The 22392-nt window shown below is 43.7% G+C and overlaps 1 protein-coding gene across 1 annotated transcript in view; it reads right to left on the bottom strand.

Moving 5' to 3' along the window:
- Positions 1 to 344: 344 nt before the first annotated feature.
- btbd3b (BTB (POZ) domain containing 3b) overlaps positions 345 to 22392 on the bottom strand; it is a 40563-nt gene continuing 18515 nt past the window's right edge. The window contains exons 3-6 of the mRNA XM_031800032.1: positions 13169 to 13287; positions 7054 to 7255; positions 5567 to 5761; positions 345 to 3250 (exon numbers count right to left, since the gene is read on the bottom strand). Of these exons, the coding sequence (XP_031655892.1) occupies positions 2615 to 3250; positions 5567 to 5761; positions 7054 to 7255; positions 13169 to 13287 (1152 nt within the window). The 3' untranslated portion in view covers positions 345 to 2614. The remainder of the gene's footprint in view (positions 3251 to 5566; positions 5762 to 7053; positions 7256 to 13168; positions 13288 to 22392) is intronic.

Below are 22392 nucleotides of genomic sequence, written 5' to 3'. Positions count from 1 at the left end.
CAGTAAGGTGAATCTATACCAGTTAGTAGACAGTAACCAGTCCCAGTAAGGTGAATCTATACCAGTTAGTAGACAGTAACCAGTCCCAGTAAGGTGAATCTATACCAGTTAGTAGACAGTAACCAGTCCCAGTAAGGTGAATCTATACCAGTTAGTAGACATTAACCAGTCCCAGTAAGGTGAATCTATACCAATTAGTAGACAGTAACCAGTCCCAGTAAGGTGAATCTATACCAGTTAGTAGACAGTAACCAGTTAAAGTAGCAAAAGAAAAGGCTGCCTCATATCAAAGTAAACCAAATAACAATAATAATCAACAACGACTCTTACAGTGCTAATTCTTTTGTTTTTTAAACTTATATTTTTAATACGTTGATAATTTGTCAAAATAGTGACATTGAACTGTTTTTCTGTATGTCTCTTCTTTGTGACATATCTTCTTTACAAATACTTTATTTGTCACATACCTGTAACTGTAGGGCTACACGAGTAAGTGTTTGGTGTTTAAATATCAACATTGTCTCTCCATTGTCACCAGTTCTAAAAATATAAATATTGATGTGGGGTGGGGTGCTTTGTGAAGTGCAATTCATTAGCTAAAACAGAGAGCGATCAATCAATTGAGTCGTAGCAGGGGTGTTGCGTTCCGTCTTCACAGAGGCGTGCGTAACGTCAATCAATCAATTCCTAGAATATATTAGGCAGTGAAGTATTGCTGTTCTGTATCATGTGCATCATGTTCAAGCATCAAAATAGGAAACATATAGCATATTAGTCATAAGATACCCTCTGAGCTATATATTACACTATATACAGTGCATACACACATTAGGGCTGGGAGTTGATTCCCCAAAAAATAATATATTCACGATTCCTAACAGTGGTGAGAAATTGGGGAAAAAAACTCCTTCACACGGAGTCAATTCCTTTTTTTAATCGGAATTCCTGTTATATAATCCAATGATGATCCGTTCCAGTGAGATGTCTGTTGTTGAGTTATTTGAGGTTAAGGAGTCCGTTTGAGGAACTCGTTGAACAAAGTGCTGACCATCCACAGTACCAAAAGTAAACCCAGCAAACAAAATTAAGTTCTTAGGACGTCCTCAGGACGTCTTGAAATGGTCCCCATAAAGTGGTCAGGACTTTGTGTCATGGTCCCCTGGAGGTTTTGTCTAGTTTCCGGCTTGTTCATGATGGTCAGAAAGAGACAGTCCCCCCATTACACATCAACCCTTGTTTCTTTTGTCTGATTGCTGATCAACTGATCCATTTACAACTAATACTTTTTTTGGAAATGTTTAGGGAAACTTACACAAAAAGGTACGTTTCAACGTACGTTGTTTCAACTTCCATACGTGACACACTTTGACGTAGATCTAATACGTTGTGTACGTTTATTCACACAGGAATGATTATTCCACACGTCCTCACCTGGGATTTTAACATTCTTCCTGCTACGTCACCATGTCTGTGCCAATGATTGATTATACCTGTATTCCTACACTTTGCTCTTCAAAGCAAATTTCATCCCTGTAAAAAATATACACTCAAGAAAAAAGTATTATATTTATCATGTTTGAGGAGTAACAGAATAATTCAGCCTCACCAACATTAGACAACTATACTGAAAACCCTCAAATTGCTGAAATAAGTATAATAATAATAAGGAATTCAAGGATAAGAGAATAATCAGATTAACCGCTAGCTAAAATAGCAGGGCAGTTGGCACTCTTTTTTTCTAAGCGCAGAGAAGATGTATTATAGGTAACAAATGTTTAAGGGACTTGTGACAATCTACAGACTTTTTGGCACAGCATACTGCAAATCCAGCGGCTGTGAGTTCAAATTCTAGGTGGGGTCATGTTGAAAAGTCTGTACGATCATGTCAATCCATCACGTGACAAAAAAAACCTCTAGGGGACCATGACACAACGTCCCAGGAATGTCCTTAAAATATCCTCAGGGGACGTCCCCGTGACCAGGACCATGACACAACGTCCTAAAAATGTCCCCCGGGACCAACTGGGAACTAGAAAAAGGTCCCCCAGTGAACGTTCCATTGGGGACCATCATGCAATGTTCTTAGAATGTTCTCAGAGCGTCTGTGAGATAACGTTGTGCAGAAACCCTTTTAAGGGACCTAATGGAAATGTCCTCAAGATGTCCCCTGTTTGCTGGGAATCCTCAATCATGAATGGTTCAATTCCATAATTCCGCATATAAAGAAAGAGAGAAAAAGAACAAGATTTATAGAACATACATAGTCAGCAATGGAATAGTATGTCATCACAATGGTGACAGTCAAGCACTCGCAAAGGAAGTGTCATCTAGATCAATCCATTCCCAATCAGTCCTCGCAATGGACATGTTTCACCCATCAAACCAAAGTCAGTAATAAGTACTATAAAAACAAGCACATCTCCATGGGCATCAAAGTCACTCCGGGATGACGTTTCCTCTAGGTACAGATCTTGGATCAGTTTCCCCTACCTTAATCCTAACCTTAACTACTAGTGGGGCAAATGTAAAACTGACCCAACATCAGCGACTTGGGGCAACTTTTACCCCACCTCACTAAAGTCAGTAATGGTAATATCCATTTCATTGTGTTCCTTTAGGCGTAGAAAATGAGTTCAGGTATCTGACCGCCCTGTACTCCTGTCCCATTGGTGCTGTCTGACGAACATTGGAACTGGTACGTCACCTTCCCACACTGCACCTCTGTCATTCCTTCCTGACCAAAGTAACTCAACTCGTTCCCATCCAAAACTACAGAAGCCGTGTAGAACGTATCGGGTTCTATCTGCACGGGGTACTCAAACCACACGGGGAACGTGTTACTAGAACCGTCAGAGAAGTATTTACTCAGGTTATGTCCAAGGAGAATGCCTTGGCGCTTGAGCTCGATCTTAGCCGAGTACTCTGCCGAGCCGCAGCTGGAGCCGTAGAGTCCGAACCCGGCGATGAAGACGCGTTTGTCCACGGCGAACTGGATGCTGTCGCACCGCCCTCGGTAACGCCATTGGTTGCTGCGGTAGGCGCAGGATTGGAACCGGTGGCAGCGCTGCGGAGATAACCCCTTCCGTGGCTGGCTGGCGAACAGGAGGTCCGGTTTCCTGGCAGCGGTGTACCACAGGAAGATGTCATTTGTCTCATTCAGGGTCAGGACGCCCGATTGGGCGGCACCATTGGCGAAGTCGTCCAATGCCATGGTGGGGATACGGATCAGGAACACGGCCTTGCCGAGAACCTTGAATAGAATACAGTACACATTGGAACCATATCAACGTTGCTTTGCTACAAGAGCATTTCCTATGTAACAAGTATGTTAGCGTGTCAGGGGAAATGCAAGGGAATATTAGACTTTTTCTTTTCTTATTTTTCTACTGTATTATTGACTGTATGTTTTGTTTATTCCATGTGTAACTCTGTGTTGTTGTATGTGTCGAACTGCTATGCTTTATCTTGGCCAGGTCGCAGGTGCAAAATGAGAACTTGCTCTCAACTAGCCTACCTGGTTAAATAAAGGTGTTCTCAACTAGCCTACCTGGTTAAATAAAGGTGTTCTCAACTAGCCTACCTGGTTAATTAAAGGTGTTCTCAACTAGTCTACCTGGTTAAATAAAGGTGTTCTCAACTAGCCTACCTGGTTAAATAAAGGTGTTCTCAACTAGCCTACCTGGTTAATTAAAGGTGTTCTCAACTAGCCTACCTGGTTAAATACAGGTGTTCTCAACTAGCCTACCTGGTTAAATAAAGGTGTTCTCAACTAGCCTACCTGGTTAAATACAGGTGTTCTCAACTAGCCTACCTGGTTAAATACAGGTGTTCTCAACTAGCCTACCTGGTTAAATAAAGGTGTTCTCAACTAGCCTACCTGGTTAAATACAGGTGTTCTCAACTAGCTTACCTGGTTAAATAAAGGTGTTCTCAACTAGCCTACCTGGTTAAATAAAGGTGTTCTCAACTAGCCTACCTGGTTAAATAAAGGTGTTCTCAACTAGCCAACCTGGTTAAATAAAGGTGTTCTCAACTAGCCTACCTGGTTAAATAAAGGTGTTCTCAACTAGCCTACCTGGTTAAATAAAGGTGTTCTCAACTAGCCAACCTGGTTAAATAAAGGTGTTCTCAACTAGCCTACCTGGTTAAATACAGGTGTTCTCAACTAGCCTACCTGGTTAAATAAAGGTGTTCTCAACTAGCCTACCTGGTTAATTAAAGGTGTTCTCAACTAGCCTACCTGGTTAAATAAAGGTGTTCTCAACTAGCCTACCTGGTTAAATAAAGGTGTTCTCAACTAGCCTACCTGGTTAAATAAAGGTGTTCTCAACTAGCCTACCTGGTTAAATAAAGGTGTTCTCAACTAGCCTACCTGGTTAAATAAAGGTGTTCTCAACTAGCCAACCTGGTTAAATAAAGGTGTTCTCAACTAGCCTACCTGGTTAAATAAAGGTGTTCTCAACTAGCCTACCTGGTTAAATAAAGGTGTTCTCAACTAGCCTACCTGGTTAAATAAAGGTGTTCTCAACTAGCCTACCTGGTTAAATAAAGGTGTTCTCAACTAGCCTACCTGGTTAAATAAAGGTGTTCTCAACTAGCCTACCTGGTTAAATAAAGGTGTTCTCAACTAGCCTACCTGGTTAAATAAAGGTGTTCTCAACTAGCCTACCCGGTTAAATAAAGGTGTTCTCAACTAACCTACCTGGTTAAATACAGGTGTTCTCAACTAGCCTACCTGGTTAATTAAAGGTGTTCTCAACTAGCCTACCTGGTTAAATAAAGGTGTTCTCAACTAGCCTACCTGGTTAAATAAAGGTGTTCTCAACTAGCCTACCTGGTTAAATAAAGGTGTTCTCAACTAGCCTACCTAGTTAAATAAAGGTGTTCTCAACTAGCCTACCTGGTTAAATAAAGGTGTTCTCAACTAGCCTACCTGGTTAAATAAAGGTGTTCTCAACTAGCCTACCTGGTTAAATAAAGGTGTTCTCAACTAACCTACCTGGTTAAATACAGGTGTTCTCAACTAGCCTACCTGGTTAATTAAAGGTGTTCTCAACTAGCCTACCTGGTTAAATAAAGGTGTTCTCAACTAGCCTACCTGGTTAAATAAAGGTGTTCTCAACTAGCCTACCTGGTTAAATAAAGGTGTTCTCAACTAGCCTACCTGGTTAAATAAAGGTGTTCTCAACTAGCCTACCTGGTTAAATAAAGGTGTTCTCAACTAGCCTACCTGGTTAAATAAAGGTGTTCTCAACTAGCCTACCTGGTTAAATAAAGGTGTTCTCAACTAGCCTACCTGGTTAAATAAAGGTGTTCTCAACTAGCCTACCTGGTTAAATAAAGGTGTTCTCAACTAGCCTACCTGGTTAAATAAAGGTGTTCTCAACTAGCCTACCTGGTTAAATAAAGGTGTTCTCAACTAGCCTACCTGGTTAAATAAAGGTGAAATAAATAAATAATAAATCAAATAAAGTATTTCTTCAAGGAATGTAGTGAACTGATACACTACAAGTATATGTACTTTACTCCACAGATACATTTCATCAAAATCTACCATCAGAAATACCTTTCTCTTGTTGTCTATGGAGGTGGTGAGGTCCTGTCTCTGACACTCTGCCTCGGCCCAGCTCAGCGCTGCCTCAAACACCACCTCCTCCTTGGCGTTGAGGGTCTCTCTCTGGAGGATACTCTCTAGTGTCTGGGAATCGATGTCAGTGAAACCCTCCGACCGCAGGGCCAGCTCTGCCTGAGCGTCAATAACCTGGTGGGATGGAGGTGGACAGCAGAATGTAGCTAGTCTGGAATGATTCATTGAATTTTCTACACAGAGATCGTTTTGGCCATAACTAAAGGGCCAAGTTTCCTCTTTTAGCCAAATGACTCGTCACTGAACTAGGACTCAAGTATAAAGGAATTAGACTTGGGCTTGGAATCAAATGTGATGGAGTTAACCACTTATTCTAACCCTAACCCTAACCCTTATTCTAACCCTTACCCTAACCCTTATTCTAACCCTTACCCTAACCCTTATTCTAACCCTTACCCTAACCCTTATTCTAACCCTAACCCTTATTCTAACCCTTACCCTAACCCTTATTCTAACCCTAACCCTTATTCTAACCCTTACCCTAACCCTTATTCTAACCCTTACCCTTATTCTAACCCTAACCCTAACCCTTATTCTAACCCTTACCCTTATTCTAACCCTTACCCTAACCCTTATTCTAACCCTAACCCTTATTCTAACCCTAACCCTAACCCTTATTCTAACCCTTACCCTAACCCTTATTCTAACCCTTACCCTAACCCTTATTCTAACCCTTACCCTAACCCTTATTCTAACCCTTATTCTAACCCTTACCCTAACCCTTATTCTAACCCTTATTCTAACCCTTATTCTAACCCTTACCCTAACCCTTATTCTAACCCTTACCCTAACCCTTATTCTAACCCTTACCCTAACCCTTATTCTAACCCTTACCCTAACCCTTATTCTAACCCTAACCCTTATTCTAACCCTTACCCTAACCCTTATTCTAACCCTAACCCTTATTCTAACCCTTACCCTAACCCTTATTCTAACCCTTACCTTAACCCTAAACCCTTATCCTAACCCTAACCCTAGCCCTAAACCCTTATCCTATATCTAACCCTAAACCTAACCCCTTATCCTAACCCTAAACACAATCCTTATCCTAACCCTAAACTTAACCCTTATTCTAACCCTAACCATAAATTTAACCCTTATTCTAAACCTAGCCCTAACCCTTATTCTAACCCTAAACCCTTATTCTAACCCTAAACCCTTATTCTAAACCTAAACCCTACCCCTTATCCTAACCATAAACTTAACCCTTTTTCTAACCCTAACCCTAAACCTTACCCTAACCCTAAACCTTATTCTAACCTTAACTCTTATTCTAAACCTAACCCTAACCCTTATCCTAACCCTAACCCTTATTCTAACCCTAACCCTAACCCTTTTTCTAACCCTAACCTTAGTAACAGATCCGGAGTAACCAAATAAAGTGTGACCACATATACATCACTCACCTCCCAGCAGCGTTGTGTGAGTTCGGGCTCTTCGAACAGACAGCTCTGTGACAGCAGGACGCAGGCATTCTTAGCGGACAGGCTAGTCTCTAGGAAGTTAACACAGGCTCTGGCCAGGTGAGGCACGATGTACTTCTTAGCAGCGTAGAGCGTGGCCAGCACTGTGTCAGCACTCAGGTCTATCTCGTCACAATAGATGTACCTGGGGAACAGGTAGAGGAGTTGGTTTAGTCGACAGGTTGTCAACAAAACATATTTCCAGGGCAGTGGATACATACAGTGCCTTGCGAAAGTATTCGGCCCCCATGAACTTTGCGACCTTTTGCCACATTTCAGGCTTCAAACATAAGGATATAAAACTGTATTTTTTTGTGAGGAATCAACAACAAGTGGGACACAATCATGAAGTGGAACGACATTTATTGGATATTTCAAACTTTTTTAACAAATCAAAAAACTGAAAAATTGGGCGTGCAAAATTATTCAGTCCCCTTAAGTTAATACTTTGTAGCACCACCTTTTGCTGCGATTACAGCTGTAAGTCGCTTGGGGTATGTCTCTATCAGTTTTGCACATCGAGAGACTGACATTTTTTCCCATTCCTCCTTGCAAAACAGCTCGAGCTCAGTGAGGTTGGATGGAGAGCATTTGTGGCAACAGCAGTTTTCAGTTCTTTCCACAGATTCTCGATTGGATTCAGGTCTGGACTTTGACTTGGCCATTCTAACACCTGGATATGTTTATTTTTGAACCATTCCATTGTAGATTTTGCTTTATGTTTTGGATCATTGTCTTGTTGGAAGACAAATCTCCGTCCCAGTCTCAGGTCTTTTGCAGACTCCATCAGGTTTTCTTCCAGAATGGTCCTGTATTTGGCTCCATCCATCTTCCCATCAATTTGAACCATCTTCCCTGTCCCTGCTGAAGAAAAGCAGGCCCAAACCATGATGCTGCCACCACCATGTTTGACAGTGGGGATGGTGTGTTCAGGGTGATGAGCTGTGTTGCTTTTACGCCAAGCATAACGTTTTGCATTGTTGCCAAAAAGTTCCATTTTGGTTTCATCTGACCAGAGCACCTTCTTCCACATGTTTAGTGTGTCTCCCAGGTGGCTTGTGGCAAGCTTTAAACAACACTTTTTATGGATATCTTTAAGAAATGGCTTTCTTCTAGCCACTCTTCCATAAAGGCCAGATTTGTGCAATATACGACTGATTGTTGTCCTATGGACAGAGTCTCCCACCTCAGCTGTAGATCTCTGCAGTTCATCCAGAGTGATCATGGGCCTCTTGGCTGCATCTCTGATCAGTCTTCTCCTTGTATGAGCTGAAAGTTTAGAGGGACGGCCAGGTCTTGGTAGATTTGCAGTGGTCTGATACTCCTTCCATTTCAATAATATCGCTTGCACAGTACTCCTTGGGATGTTTAAAGCTTGGGAAATCTTTTTGTATCCAAATCCGGCTTTAAACTTCTTCACAACAGTATCTCGGACCTGCCTGGTGTGTTCCTTGTTCTTCATGATGCTCTCTGTGCTTTTAACGGACCTCTGAGACTATCACAGTGCAGGTGCATTCATACGGAGACTTGATTACACACAGGTGGATTGTATTTATCATCATTAGTCATTTAGGTCAACATTGGATCATTCAGAGATCCTCACTGAACTTCTGGAGAGAGTTTGCTGCACTGAAAGTAAAGGGGCTGAATAATTTTGCACGCCCAATTTTTCAGTTTTTGATTTGTTAAAAAAGTTTGAAATATCCAATAAATGTCATTCCACTTCATGATTGTGTCCCACTTGTTGTTGATTCTTCACATAAAAATACAGTTTTATATCTTTATGTTTGAAGCCTGAAATGTGGCAAAAGGTTGCAAAGTTCAAGCGGGCCGAATACTTTCGCAAGGCACTGTATAAAGTGCATTCAGACCCCATTTTGTTAACTTAAAACCTTGTTCTAATACCCCATAAGTACAAAGTGAAAACAGGTTTTAAGAGATTTGGGCAAATGTATTAAAAACTAAAAGAGAAATACGTTATTTACATCAGTATTCAGACCTTTTGCTATGAGACTCAAAATTGAGCTCAGGTGTATCCTGTTTCCATTGATCATCCTTGAGATGTTTCTACAACTTGATTGGAGTCCACCTGTGGTAAATTCAATGGATTGGACATGATTTGGAATGGCACAGTTGACAGTGCATTTAAGAGCAAAACCAAGCTATGAGGTTGAAGTAATTGTCCGTAGAGCTCCGGGAAAGGATTGTGTCGAGGCAGAGATCGGGGGAAGGGAACCAAAACATTTCTGCAGCATTGAAGGTCCCCGGGAACACAGTGGCCTCCATCATTCTTAAATGGAAGAAGTTTGGAACCACCAAGACTCTTCCTAGAGCTGGCCGCCCAACCAAACTGAGCAATCGGGGGAGAAGGGACTTGGTCAGGGAGGTGACCAAGAACCCGATGGTCACTCTGACAGGACTCCAGAGTTCATCAGCGGAGATGGGAGAACCTTCCAGAAGGACAACCATCTCTGCAGCACTCCACCAATCAGACCTTTTAAAGAGTGGTAAAAGGCACATGACAGCCCACTTGGAGTTTACCAAAAGGCACCTAAAGACTCTCAGACCATGATAAAAAAGATTCTTCGGTCTGATGAAACCAAGATTGAAATCTTTGGCCTGAATGCCAAGCGTCAAGTCTGAAGGAAACCTGGCACCATCTCTACGGTGAAGCATGGTGTTGGCAGCATCATGCTGTGGGGATGTTTTTCAGCAGCAGGGACTGGGAGACTAGTCAGGATCAAGGGAAGATCAACTGATTTTAAAGGACAGAGAGATCCTTGATGAAAAACTGCTCCAGAGCGCTCAAGACTTCAGATAAAGGTTAACCTTCCAACAGGACAATGACTCTAAGCACTCAGCCAAGACAAGGCAGGAATGGCTTCGGGACAAGCCTCTGAACGCCCGGACTTGAACTCGATCTATCATCTCTTTAGAGACCTGAAAATAGCTGTGCAGCGACGTTCCCCATACAACACGACAGAGCTTGAGAGGATCTGCAGAAAATAATGGGTGAAACTCCCCAAATACAGGTGTGCCAAGCTTGTAGCGTCATACCCAAGAAGACTCGAGGCTATAATCTTTGCCAACAAAGGTGCTTCAACAAAGTACTGAAAAAGGGTCTGAAAACGTTCTGTTTTAACAATTAACCACCTGTTTTTTTGCTTTGTCATTATGGGGTATTGTGATGTCATTATAGGGTATTGTGATGTCATTATGGGGTATTGTGTGTAGATTGATGAGAATATATATATTTTTCATCCATTTTAGAATAGGTTTGTAACGTAGCAACATTTTGAATAAGTAAAGGGGTCTGAATATTTTCCAGATGCAGTGTATAAAGAATGTGACCAACTGTTGACAGTATGTATTAGGTAGAGGTTGCTACAGGACAGATTCATTTACCAAATGTATATTCATGAGAGGACAACACAGACTGCGCTGAGGGTCAAACACATAACAACGTCAGCAACTCAAATGGCACCCTATTCGCTGCATAGGACCCTGGTCAAAAGTAGTGCACTACATTCGGAATAGGGTGCAATTTGGCGAGCAAGCAGCACTGGATGTATTATTCAGGCAGCCTAGAGGACACCATTTGTTTTCATATTTCAGATGTATCCCGTAAAGCACAACAACAATGTATTTTCTGACACTGGTGTGAGGACTGGGAATATGTGAAAGGTAAAAATAGATATTAACTACAGTGAAGAGATATAGGGCTGGAGGCAGGAACACAGAGTTTAATCCATTTTGCAGTAACACAGCAGCTGGTATACTCCTACACACTTATGCCTCCCAAATGGCCCCCACTGTCTCCTACATAGTGAAACACACTACATAGTGCACTACTTTCGACCGGAGCCCCTATGAAGGCCTATTGGACGCTGGTCTAAAGCAGTGCACTACATAGGGAATAGGGCACCATTTGAGAGTTAGAACTGAGCTTATATACCACTCAGTACCCACACAGGGGCAGGAACAACACGACTCACACAGGAGAGAAACAGCAGAGATGGTGAGAGAGAGAAAGGGAACCATGTTTATATATCTATACATTTTTAGAGCACTGTATGTAACCATAATATTACATTTGAAATGTCTCTATAACTACGTAACTTTTGCAAGTGTAATATTTATTGTTTATTTTTGATTGTTTATTATCTATTGTACTTGCTTTGACAATGTTAACATATGTTTCCCATGCCAATAAAGCCATTTGAATTTAATTGAGAGAGAGAGAAAGAGAGAAAGAGAGAGAGAGAGAGAGAGTTTGACGGGGTGGCTGTGTGGAAATGTGACCATATTGCTTCAATTTATCCAATTTTCTCATCTTCACAAGTGTCTTATGTGTTAGTAGGAGGTTTATTTGTGCTACAGAGATACAGGAGAACAATGGGAGAGAGAGAACAATGGGAGAGTAGAGTAGAGTAGAGTAGAGTAGAGTAGAGGAGAGGAGAGGAGAGGAGAGGAGAGGAGAGGAGAGGAGAGGAGAGGAGAGGGGAGGAGAGGAGAGGAGAGGAGAGGAGAGGAGAGGAGAGGAGAGGAGAAAGAGGGAGGTGAAAGACGAGGAGAGGAGGAAAGAGCAGAGTGAGAAAGGAAGCGAGGGGAAGAGTGAGGTGAAAGAGGAGAAGAAGAGAGGGGAGGTGAAAGAGGAGAAGAGGAGAGGAGAGAGGAAGAGGGAGGTGAAAGAGGAGAGAAGAGAGGAGAGAGGAAGAGGGAGGTGAAAGAGGAGAGGGGAGGTGAAAGAGGAGAAGAGGAGAGGAGAGAGGAAGGGGGGGTGAAAGAGGAGAGAAGAGAGGAGAGAGGAAGAGGGAGGTGAAAGAGGAGAAGAAGAGAGGGGAGGTGAAAGAGGAGAAGAGGAGAGGAGAGAGGAAGAGGGAGGTGAAAGAGGAGAGGAGAGAGGAAGAGGGAGTTGAAAGAGGAGTGAAGAGAGGAGAGAGGAAGAGGGAGGTGAAAGAGGAGAGAAGAGAGGAGAGAGGAAAAGGGAGGTGAAAGAGGAGAGAAGAGAGGAGAGAGGAAGAGGGAGGTGAAAGAGGAGAAGAGGAGAGGAGAGAGGAAGATGGAGGTGAAAAGGGAGAGGAGGGAGGATGAGGGAGGTGAAAGAGGAGTGAAGAGAGGAGAGAGGAAGGGGAAGGTGAAAGAGGAGAATAAGAGAGGGGAGGTGAAAGAGGAGAAGAGGAGAGGAGAGAGGAAGAGGGAGGAGAGAAGAGAGGAGAGAGGAAGAGGGAGGTGAAAGAGGAGAAGAAGAGAGGGGAGGTGAAAGAGGAGAAGAGGAGAGAGGAAGAGGGAGGTGAAAGAAAGAGGAGAAGAGGAGAGAGGAAGAGGGAGGTGAAAGAGGAGAGGGGAGGTGAAAGAGGAGAAGAGGAGAGGAGAGAGGAAGGGGGGGTGAAAGAGGAGAGAAGAGAGGAGAGAGGAAGAGGGAGGTGAAAGAGGAGAAGAAGAGAGGGGAGGTGAAAGAGGAGAAGAGGAGAGGAGAGAGGAAGAGGGAGGTGAAAGAGGAGAGGAGAGAGGAAGAGGGAGTTGAAAGAGGAGTGAAGAGGAGAGAGGAAGAGGGAGGTGAAAGAGGAGAGAAGAGAGGAGAGAGGAAAAGGGAGGTGAAAGAGGAGAGAAGAGAGGAGAGAGGAAGAGGGAGGTGAAAGAGGAGAAGAGGAGAGGAGAGAGGAAGATGGAGGTGAAAAGGAGAGGAGGGAGGATGAGGGAGGTGAAAGAGGAGTGAAGAGAGGAGAGAGGAAGGGGAAGGTGAAAGAGGAGAATAAGAGAGGGGAGGTGAAAGAGGAGAAGAGGAGAGGAGAGAGGAAGAGGGAGGAGAGAAGAGAGGAGAGAGGAAGAGGGAGGTGAAAGAGGAGAAGAAGAGAGGGGAGGTGAAAGAGGAGAAGAGGAGAGAGGAAGAGGGAGGTGAAAGAAAGAGGAGAAGAGGAGAGGAGAGAGGGAGAGGGAGGTGAAAGAAGAGAGGGGAGGTGAAAGAGGAGAAGAGGACAGGAGAGAGGAAGAGGGAGGTGAAAGAGAAGAAGAGAGAGGAAGAGGGAGGTGAAAGCGGAGTAGAATCCTTCCTTACTTCAACATGGCCAAGAATGCTGCAGGCTCCACGTCCGGAATTCGGATTTCATCCTTGTTTTCCGCCAGCTCTCCATAAAACATGGCGTGGAACACAGAACTACCAACAGCCAGAACATACTGTTGGACAGAGAGAAAATAAGTTGAGAGAGAAAGAGAGAGAGAGAGAGAGAGAGAGAGAGAGAGAGAGAGAGAGAAAGGGAGAGAGAACGAGAGAGAGAGAGAGAGAGAAAGGGAGAGAGAGCGAGAGAGAGAGAGAGAGAGAGAGAGAGAGAAAGGGAGAGAGAGCGAGAGAGAGAGAGAGAGAGAGAGAGAGAGAGAGAGAGAGAGAGAGAGAGGGAGAGAGAGAGAGAGAGAGAGAGAGAGAGAGAAGGGGAGAGAGAGAGAAGGGGAGAGAGGAAGGAGAGACTCGTGCTGCCCCTGAACAGGCAGTTAACCCACTGTTCCTAGGCCGTCATTGAAATTAAGAATTTGTTCTTAAATGACTTGCCTAGTTAAATAAAGGTAAAATAAATAAAAAGAGAGAGAGATTTGGAAAACACTAAACAAACAACAACACGAGTTATCTATCCAAAACTGAGATGTGAGAATAAACCTCAATAACACAGAACAAACAGTAAAACCATGATCAAATACTAATATTAGAATCAACTATTAGAGACCAGAAGCCACTGGATTCTCCAATCACATTGAATGAACTACAGGACAAAATACAAACCCTCCAACCCAAAAAGGCCTGTGGGGTATCCTAAATGAAATGATAAATATACAGATCACAACTCTTTAACATCATCCTTAGCTCTGGCATCTTCCCCAATATTTGGAACCAAGGACTGATCACCCCAATCCAAAAAGGTGGAGACAAATTTAACTACGGTGGGATATATCTGTCAACAGCAACCTTGGGAAAATCCTCTGCATTATCATTAACAGCAGACTCGTACATTTCCTCAGTGAAAACAATGTACTGAGCAAATGCCAAATGTCCTTTTTACCAAATTATCATACGACAGACCATATATTCACCCTGCACACCCTAATTGACAATCAAACATACCAAAACAAAGGCAAAGTCTTCTCATGCTTTCTTTACTTCAAAAAAGCTTTTGACTGAATTTGGCCTGAGGGTCTACAAACTGGAAAGTGGTGTTGGGGGGAAAAACATTCAACATTATGAAATCTATATACACAAACAACAAGTGTGCGGTTAAATATTTTTTTTTAAGCCCCACCTTCTTCTACATAAATATCAGCAAATTTCTTCACACAGGGTCGTGCGGTGAGACAGGGATGCAGCTTAAGCCCCACCCTCTTCAACATACCTATCAACGGATTGGAGAGGGCACTAGAACATTCTGCAGCAGCCGGTCTCACCCTACTAGAACCTGAAGTCAAATGTCTGCTGTTTGATGATGATCTGGTGCTTCTGTCACCAACCAAGGAGGGCCTACAGCAGCACCTAGATCTTATGCACAGATTCTGTCTGACCTGGGCTCTGACAGTAAATCTCAGTAAGACAAAATTAATGGTGTTCCAAAAAAGGTTTGGTCACCATGACCATGACCATGACCACAAATACTAATTCTTTCTGGACACCGTTGCCCTGGAGCACAACAAAAACGATACATACCTCGGCCTAAACATCAGCGCCACAGGTGACTTCCACAAAGCTGTGAACCATCTGAGAGACAAGGCAAGAAGGGCTTTCTATGCCATCAAAAGGAACATCAAATTTCACATACCAATTAGGATCAGGCTAAAAATACTTGAATCAGTTATAGAACCCATTGCCCTTTATGGTTGTGAGGTCCAAGAATTCACAAAATGGGACAAACACCAAATTGAAACTCTGCTTGCAGAATTCTGCTGAAATATCCTTCATGTGCAATGTAAAACACCAATTCTGCAGAGCAGAGTTATGCCGATACCCACTAATTATCAAAATCCAGAAAAGAGCTGTTAAATTCTACAACCACCTAAAAGGCAGTGATTCCCAAACCTTCCATAACAAAGCCATCACCTACAGAGAGATGAACCTGGAGAAGAGTCCCCTAAGCAAGCTGGTCCTGGGACTCTGTTCACAAACACAAACAGACCCTACAGAGCCCCAGGACAGCAACACAATTAGACCCGATCAAATCATGAGAAAACAAAAAGATAATTACTTGACACATTGGAAAGAATTAACAAAAAACAGATCAAACTATAATGCTATTTGGCCCTAAACAGAGAGTACACAGCGGCAGAATACCTGACCACTGTGACTGACCCAAAATTAAGGAAAGCTTTGACTATGTACAGACTCAGTGAGCATAGCCTTGCTATTGAGAAAGGTCGCTGTAGGCAGACATGGCTCTCGAGAGAAGACAGGCTATGTGCTCACTGCCCACAAAATGAGGTGGAAACTGAGCTGCACTTCCTAACCTCCTGCCCAATGTATGACCATATTAGAGAGACATATTTCCCTCAGATAACACAGATCCACAAAGAATTCAAAAAACAATCAAATTTTGAAAAACTCCCATATCTACTGGGTGAAATTCCACAGTGCCATCACAGCAGCAAGATTTGTGACCTGTTGCCACAAGAAAAGGGCAACCAGTGAAGAACAAACACCATTGTAAATACAACCCATATTTATGTTTATTTATTTTCCTTTTTTTTACTTTTAACTATTTGCACATAATATGACATTTGAATTGTATTTTTTCTTTTGGATCATTTGTGAGTGTAACTGTCTATTTTGTTATTGTTCATCTCATTTCTGTTCATCCATTTCACTTATCAACATATGTTTCCCATTGAATTGCATTGAATTGAATTGAGAGAGAGAGAGATAGTTGAACTGTACCAGTACATTTAGATAGAGAAAGAGATAGAGGCGGAATGTATGCTGATTCATGCAATCACTCCAATCACTCTAGTTGTTTTTAGTCTATACAGTACATCCATATGAATCATTGTCTTGTACAGCTTCTTCCCTCTCTCCTCTCTCCTCTCGCCTCTCTCTTCTCTCCTCTCTCCCCTCTCCTCTCTCCACTCTCTCCTCTCCTCTCTCCCCTCTCCTCTCTCCACTCTCTCCTCTCCACTCTACTCTCTCCTCTCTCCTCTCTCCTCTCTCCACTCTCTCCTCTCCACTCTCTCCACTCCACTCTCTCCACTCCACTCTCTTCACTCCTCTCTCCACCCTCCTCTCTCCTCTCCTCTCCACTCTCTCCACTCTCCACTATCCATTCTCTCCTCTCCTCTCCTCTCCTCTCCTCTCCTCTCCTCTCCTCTCCTCTCCTCTCCTCTCCTCTCCTCTCCTCTCCTCTCCTCTCCTCTCCTCTCCTCTCCTCTCCTCTCCTCTCCTCTCCTCTCCTCTCCTCTCCTCTCCTCTCCTCTCCTCTCCTCTCCTCTCCTCTCCTCTTCACTCTCCTCTCTCCTCTCTTCTCTCTCCACTCTCCTCTCCCCTCTCCTCTCCCCTCTCTCCACTCTCTCCTCTCCACTCTCTCCACTCCACTCTCCACTCTCCTCTCTCCTCTCTCCTCTTCACTCTCCTCTCTCCTCTCTTCTCTCTCCACTCTCCTCTCCCCTCTCCTCTCCCCTCTCTCCTCTCTCCTCTCACTCTCCTCTCTCCTCTCTCCACTCTCCTCTCTTCTCTCTCCACTTTCCTCTCTCCTCTCTCCTCTCTCCACTCTCCACTCTCCTCTCTCCACTCTCCACTCTCCACTCTTAACTCTCCTCTCTCCTCTCTCCACTCCACTCTCCTCTCTCCACTCTACTCTCTCCACTCTACTCTCTCCACTCTCCTCTCCTCTCTCTCCTCTCTCCTCTCTCCTCTCTCCTCTCTCCTCTCTCCTCTCTCCTCTCTCCTCTCTCCTCTCTCCTCTCTCCTCTCCACTCTCCTCTCTCCACTCTCCTCTCTTCTCTCTCCACTCTCCTCTCCTCTCTCCTCTCTCCACTCTCCTCTCTTCTCTCTCCACTCTCCTCTCTCCTCTCTCCACTCTCCTCTCTCCTCTCTCCTCTCTCCTCTCTCCACTCTCCACTCTCCTCTCTCCACTCTCCACTCTCCACTCTCCACTCTACTCTCTCCCATAGAGTTTATTTGACCATGCAATATGCTGGAGCACACACAAAGATTCCCCACAATCAGCAGCAATGGTTAACTACAGTTGTAAGTATCACAATTGCCCCCCGGGCGGCCAGAAGGATACACAGGCTGGGTCCCAAATGGCAAAGTAGTGCACTATATAGGGAATAGGGCTCTGGTCAACAGTAGTGCACTATAAAGGGAATAGGGCTCGGGTCTACAGTAGTGTACTATATAGGGAATAGGGCTCTGGTCTACAGTAGTGTACTATATAGGGAATAGGGTTGTGGTCTAAAGTAGTGTACTATATAGGGAATAGGGTTCTGGTCTAAAGTAGTGTACTATATAGGGAATAGGGTTCTGGTCTAAAGTAGTGTACTATATAGGGAATAGGGCTCTGGTCAACAGTAGTGTACTATATAGGGAATAGGGTTCTGGTCTAAAGTAGAGTACTATATAGAGAATAGGGTTCTGGTCTATAGTAGTGCACTATATAGGGGATAGGGCTCTGGTCAACAGTAATGCACTATATAGGGAATAGGGCTCTGGTCTATAGTAGTGTACTATATAGGGAATAGGGCTCTGGTCTAAAGTAGTGTAATATATAGGGAATAGGGCTCTGGTCTACAGTAGTGCACTATATAGGGAATAGGGCTCTGGTCAACAGTAGTGCACTATATAGGGAATGGGGCTCTGGTCAACAGTAGTGCACTATATAGGGAATAGGGCTCTGGTCAACAGTAGTGCACTATATAGGGAATAGGGCTCTGGTCAACAGTAGTGCACTATATAGGGAATGGGGCTCTGGTCAACAGTAGTGCACTATATAGGGAATGAGGCTCTGGTCAACAGTAGTGCACTATATAGGGAATAGGGCTCTGGTCAACAGTAGTGCACTATATAGGGAATAGGGCTCTGGTCAACAGTAGTGCACTATATAGGGAATAGGGCTCTGGTCAACAGTAGTGCACTATATAGGGAATAGGGCTCTGGTCAACAGTAGTGCACTATAAAGGCAATAGGGTGTCATTTTGGACATACCCCCTGTTCTATTAATAATGTACCTGCCTCTTCTCTCACTCCGGAGAAGAACCAGAGTATCCCAATGACACCCTATTCCCGTTAGAGTGCATTAGAGCCCTAAGTAGTGTACTATGTAGACAATAGGGTGCCATTTTACACATCCAGTGTTTTATAATGAGAAGAGAAGAGGGTGCTGAAGACTCTTTTCTATGTTGCTAATGAACTTTCTCTGGTAATGATCACCACACCGCAGATGATACACAGAAAGACAGGACAGACAGAGGAACAGAGAAGAGAGAGAAGACAGAGAGGGAAGTAAAATGAAATGTGTCTTTCACACTTAACCCAACCCGTTTGAATCAGAGAGGTGTGGAGGGCTACCTTAATCGACAACCACAGCGCCCGGGGAACAGTAGGTTAACTGCTTTGCTCAGGGGCAGAAGGACAGATTTTAAATGGTCAGCTTGGGGATTTGATCCAGCTACCTTTTGGTTACTGGCCAAACGCTTTAACTACTAGGCTACTTCTGCCGCCCCAAGAGGAGAGATGTTAGGGAGAATAGAGGTAGAAGAGAGGGAGAATAGAGAGAGAGAGATGTTAGGGAGAAGAGAGGTAGAAGAGAGGGAGAATAGAGAGAGAGATGTTAGGGAGAAGAGAGGTAGAAGAGAGGGAGAATAGAGAGAGAGATGTTAGGGAGAAGAGAGGGAGAAGAGAGGGAGAATAGAGAGAGAGAGATGTTAGGGAGACGAGAGGTAGAAGAGAGGGAGAATAGAGAGAGAGATGTTAGGGAGAAGAGAGGGAGAAGAGAGGGAGAATAGAGAGAGAGAGATGTTAGGGAGAAGAGAGGTAGAAGAGAGGGAGAATAGAGAGAGAGAGATGTTAGGGAGAAGAGAGGTAGAAGAGAGGGAGAATAGAGAGAGAGAGATGTTAGGGAGAAGAGAGGTAGAAGAGAGGGAGAATAGAGAGAGAGATGTTAGGGAGAAGAGAGGTAGAAGAGAGGGAGAATAGAGAGAGAGAGATGTTAGGGAGAAGAGAGGGAGAAGAGAGGGAGAATAGAGAGAGAGATGTTAGGAAGAAGAGAGGAAGAAGAGAGGGAGAATAGAGAGAGAGAGATGTTAGGGAGAAGAGAGGGAGAAGAGAGGGAGAATAGAGAGAGAGATGTTAGGGAGAAGAGAGGTAGAAGAGAGGGAGAATAGAGAGAGAGATGTTAGGGAGAAGAGAGGGAGAAGAGAGGGAGAATAGAGAGAGAGATGTTAGGAAGAAGAGAGGAAGAAGAGAGGGAGAATAGAGAGAGAGATGTTAGGGATAAGAGAGGGAGAAGAGAGGGAGAATAGAGAGAGAGATGTTAGGGAAAAGAGAGGGAGAAGAGAGGGAGAATAGAGGGAGAGGATAGGGAGAGACGTTAAGGAGAAGAGAGGGAGAATAGAGAGAGATGTTAGGGAGAAGAGAGGGAGAATAGAGAGAGGTGTTAGGGAGAAGAGAGGGAGAATAGAGAGAGGTGTTAGGGAGAAGAGAGGGAGAAGAGAGGGAGAATAGAGAGAGAATAGAGAGAGAGATGTTATGGAGAAGAGAGGGAGAAGAGAGGGAGAATAGAGAGAGAATAGAGAGAGAGATGTTAGGGAGAAGAGAGGGAGAAGAGAGGGAGAATAGAGAGAGAGATGTTAGGGAGAAGAGAGGGAGAATAGAGAGAGAGATGTTAGGGAGAAGAGAGGGAGAAGAGAGGGAGAATATAGAGAGAGATGTTAGGGAGAAGAGAGGGAGAAGAGAGGGAGAATAGAGAGAGAGATGTTAGGGAGAAGAGAGGGAGAAGAGAGGGAGAATAGAGAGAGAGATGTTAGGGAAAAGAGAGGGAGAAGAGAGTGAGAATAGAGAGAGAGATGTTAGGAAGAAGAGAGGGAGAAGAGAGGGAGAATAGAGAGAGAGATGTTAGGGAGAAGAGAGATAGAAGAGAGGGAGAGGAGAGGGAGAGACGTTAAAGAGAAGAGAGGAAGAAGAGAAAGAGAGAGAGACGTTAGGGAGAAGAGAGGAAGAGGAGAGAGAAACATTAGGGAGAAGAGAGAGAGAGAGGAGAGGAAGAGGGGAGAGACAGTCGTGAGGGAGAAGAGAGGAAGACGAGAGAGAGACGTTAGGGAGAAGAGAGGAAGAGGAGAGAGGAGAGGAAGAGGAGAAAGAGAGATGTTAGGGAGAGAGAGGAAGTGGAGAGAGAGAGAGGTTAGGTAGAAGAGAGGGAGAGGAGAGAGAGAGGAGAGAGACATTAGGGAGAAGAGAGGAAGAGGAGAGGAAGAGGAAAGAGAGACAGTTTAGGGAGAAGAGAGGGAGAGGAGAGAGAGAGGAGAGAGACATTAGGGAGAGGAGAGTAAGAGGAGAGGAAGAGGACAGAGAGACAGTTTAGGGAGAAAAGAGGGAGAGGAGAGGAAGAGGAGAAAGATACGTTAGGGAGAAGAACTGGAGAGGAGAGGGAGAGGAGAATGGAAATGCATGACTCAAGTGGAATCAATTTTAAGTAGGGGACAGTTGATGTGTTAAAAAAAAACATCTTAAAATAGGACTAATCGGTCAGCAAAAATGGTCTAACTGACCATGTTAAATATGACCCAGTGTATAAGGTAATATGACCCAGTGTCTACAGCAATATGACCCAGTGTCTACAGTAATATGACCCAGTGTTTACAGTAATATGACCCAGTGTTTACAGTAATATGACCCAGTGTCTACAGTAATATGACCCAGTGTCTACAGTAATATGACCCAGTGTCTACAGTAATATGCCCCAGTGTCTACAGTGATATGACCCAGTGTCTACAGTAATATGACCCAGTGTCTACAGTAATATGGCCCAGTTTCTACAGTAATATGACCCAGTGTCTACAGCAATATGACCCATTGTCTACAGCAATATGACCCAGTGTCTACAGTAATATTACCCAGTGTCTACAGTAATATGACCCAGTGTCTACAGTAATATGACCCAGTGTCTACAGTAATATGGCCCAGTGTCTACAGTAATATGACCCAGTGTCTACAGTAATGTGACCCAGTGTTTACAGTAATATGACCCAGTGTTTACAGTAATATGACCCAGTGTCTACAGTAATATGGCCCAGTGTCTACAGCAATATGACCCAGTGTCTACAGTAATATGGCCCAGTGTCTACAGCAATATGACCCAGTGTCTACAGTAATATGACCCAGTGTTTACAGTAATATGACCCAGTGTCTACAGTAATATGACCCAGTGTCTATAGTAATATGACCCAGTGTTTACAGTAATATGACCCAGTGTTTACAGTAATATGACCCAGTGTCTACAGTAATATGACCCAGTGTCTACAGTAATATGACCCAGTGTTTACAGTAATATGGCCCAGTGTCTACAGTAATATGACCCAGTGTCTACAGTAATATGACCCAGTGTCTACAGTAATATGGCCCAGTGTCTACAGTAATATGACCCAGTGTCTACAGTAATATGACCCAGTGTTTACAGTAATATGACCCAGTGTTTACAGTAATATGACCCAGTGTCTACAGTAATATGGCCCAGTGTCTACAGCAATATGACCCAGTGTCTACAGTAATATGGCCCAGTGTCTACAGCAATATGACCCAGTGTCTACAGTAATATGACCCAGTGTCTACAGTAATATGACCCAGTGTCTACAGTAATATGACCCAGTGTTTACAGTAATATGGCCCAGTGTCTACAGTAATATGGCCCAGTGTCTACAGTAATATGGCGCAGTGTTTACAGTAATATGGCCCAGTGTCTACAGTAATATGGCCCAGTGTCTACAGTAATATGGCCCAGTGTCTACAGTAATATGACCCAGTGTTTACAGTAATATGACCCAGTGTCTACAGTAATATGACCCAGTGTTTACAGTAATATGACCCAGTGTCTACAGTAATATGACCCAGTGTTTACAGTAATATGACCCAGTGTTTACAGTAATATGACCCAGTGTCTACAGTAATATGACCCAGTGTTTACAGTAATATGACCCAGTGTTTACAGTAATATGGCCCAGTGTCTACAGTGATATGACCCAGTGTTTACAGTAATATGACCCAGTATTTACAGTAATATGACCCAGTGTCTACAGTAATATGGCCCAGTGTCTACAGTAATA

This window comes from Oncorhynchus kisutch, linkage group LG20 (assembly GCF_002021735.2).
Source record: "Oncorhynchus kisutch isolate 150728-3 linkage group LG20, Okis_V2, whole genome shotgun sequence".
Lineage (NCBI taxonomy): Eukaryota > Metazoa > Chordata > Actinopteri > Salmoniformes > Salmonidae > Oncorhynchus > Oncorhynchus kisutch.
This window is presented reverse-complemented; position numbering and strand designations above follow the sequence as displayed.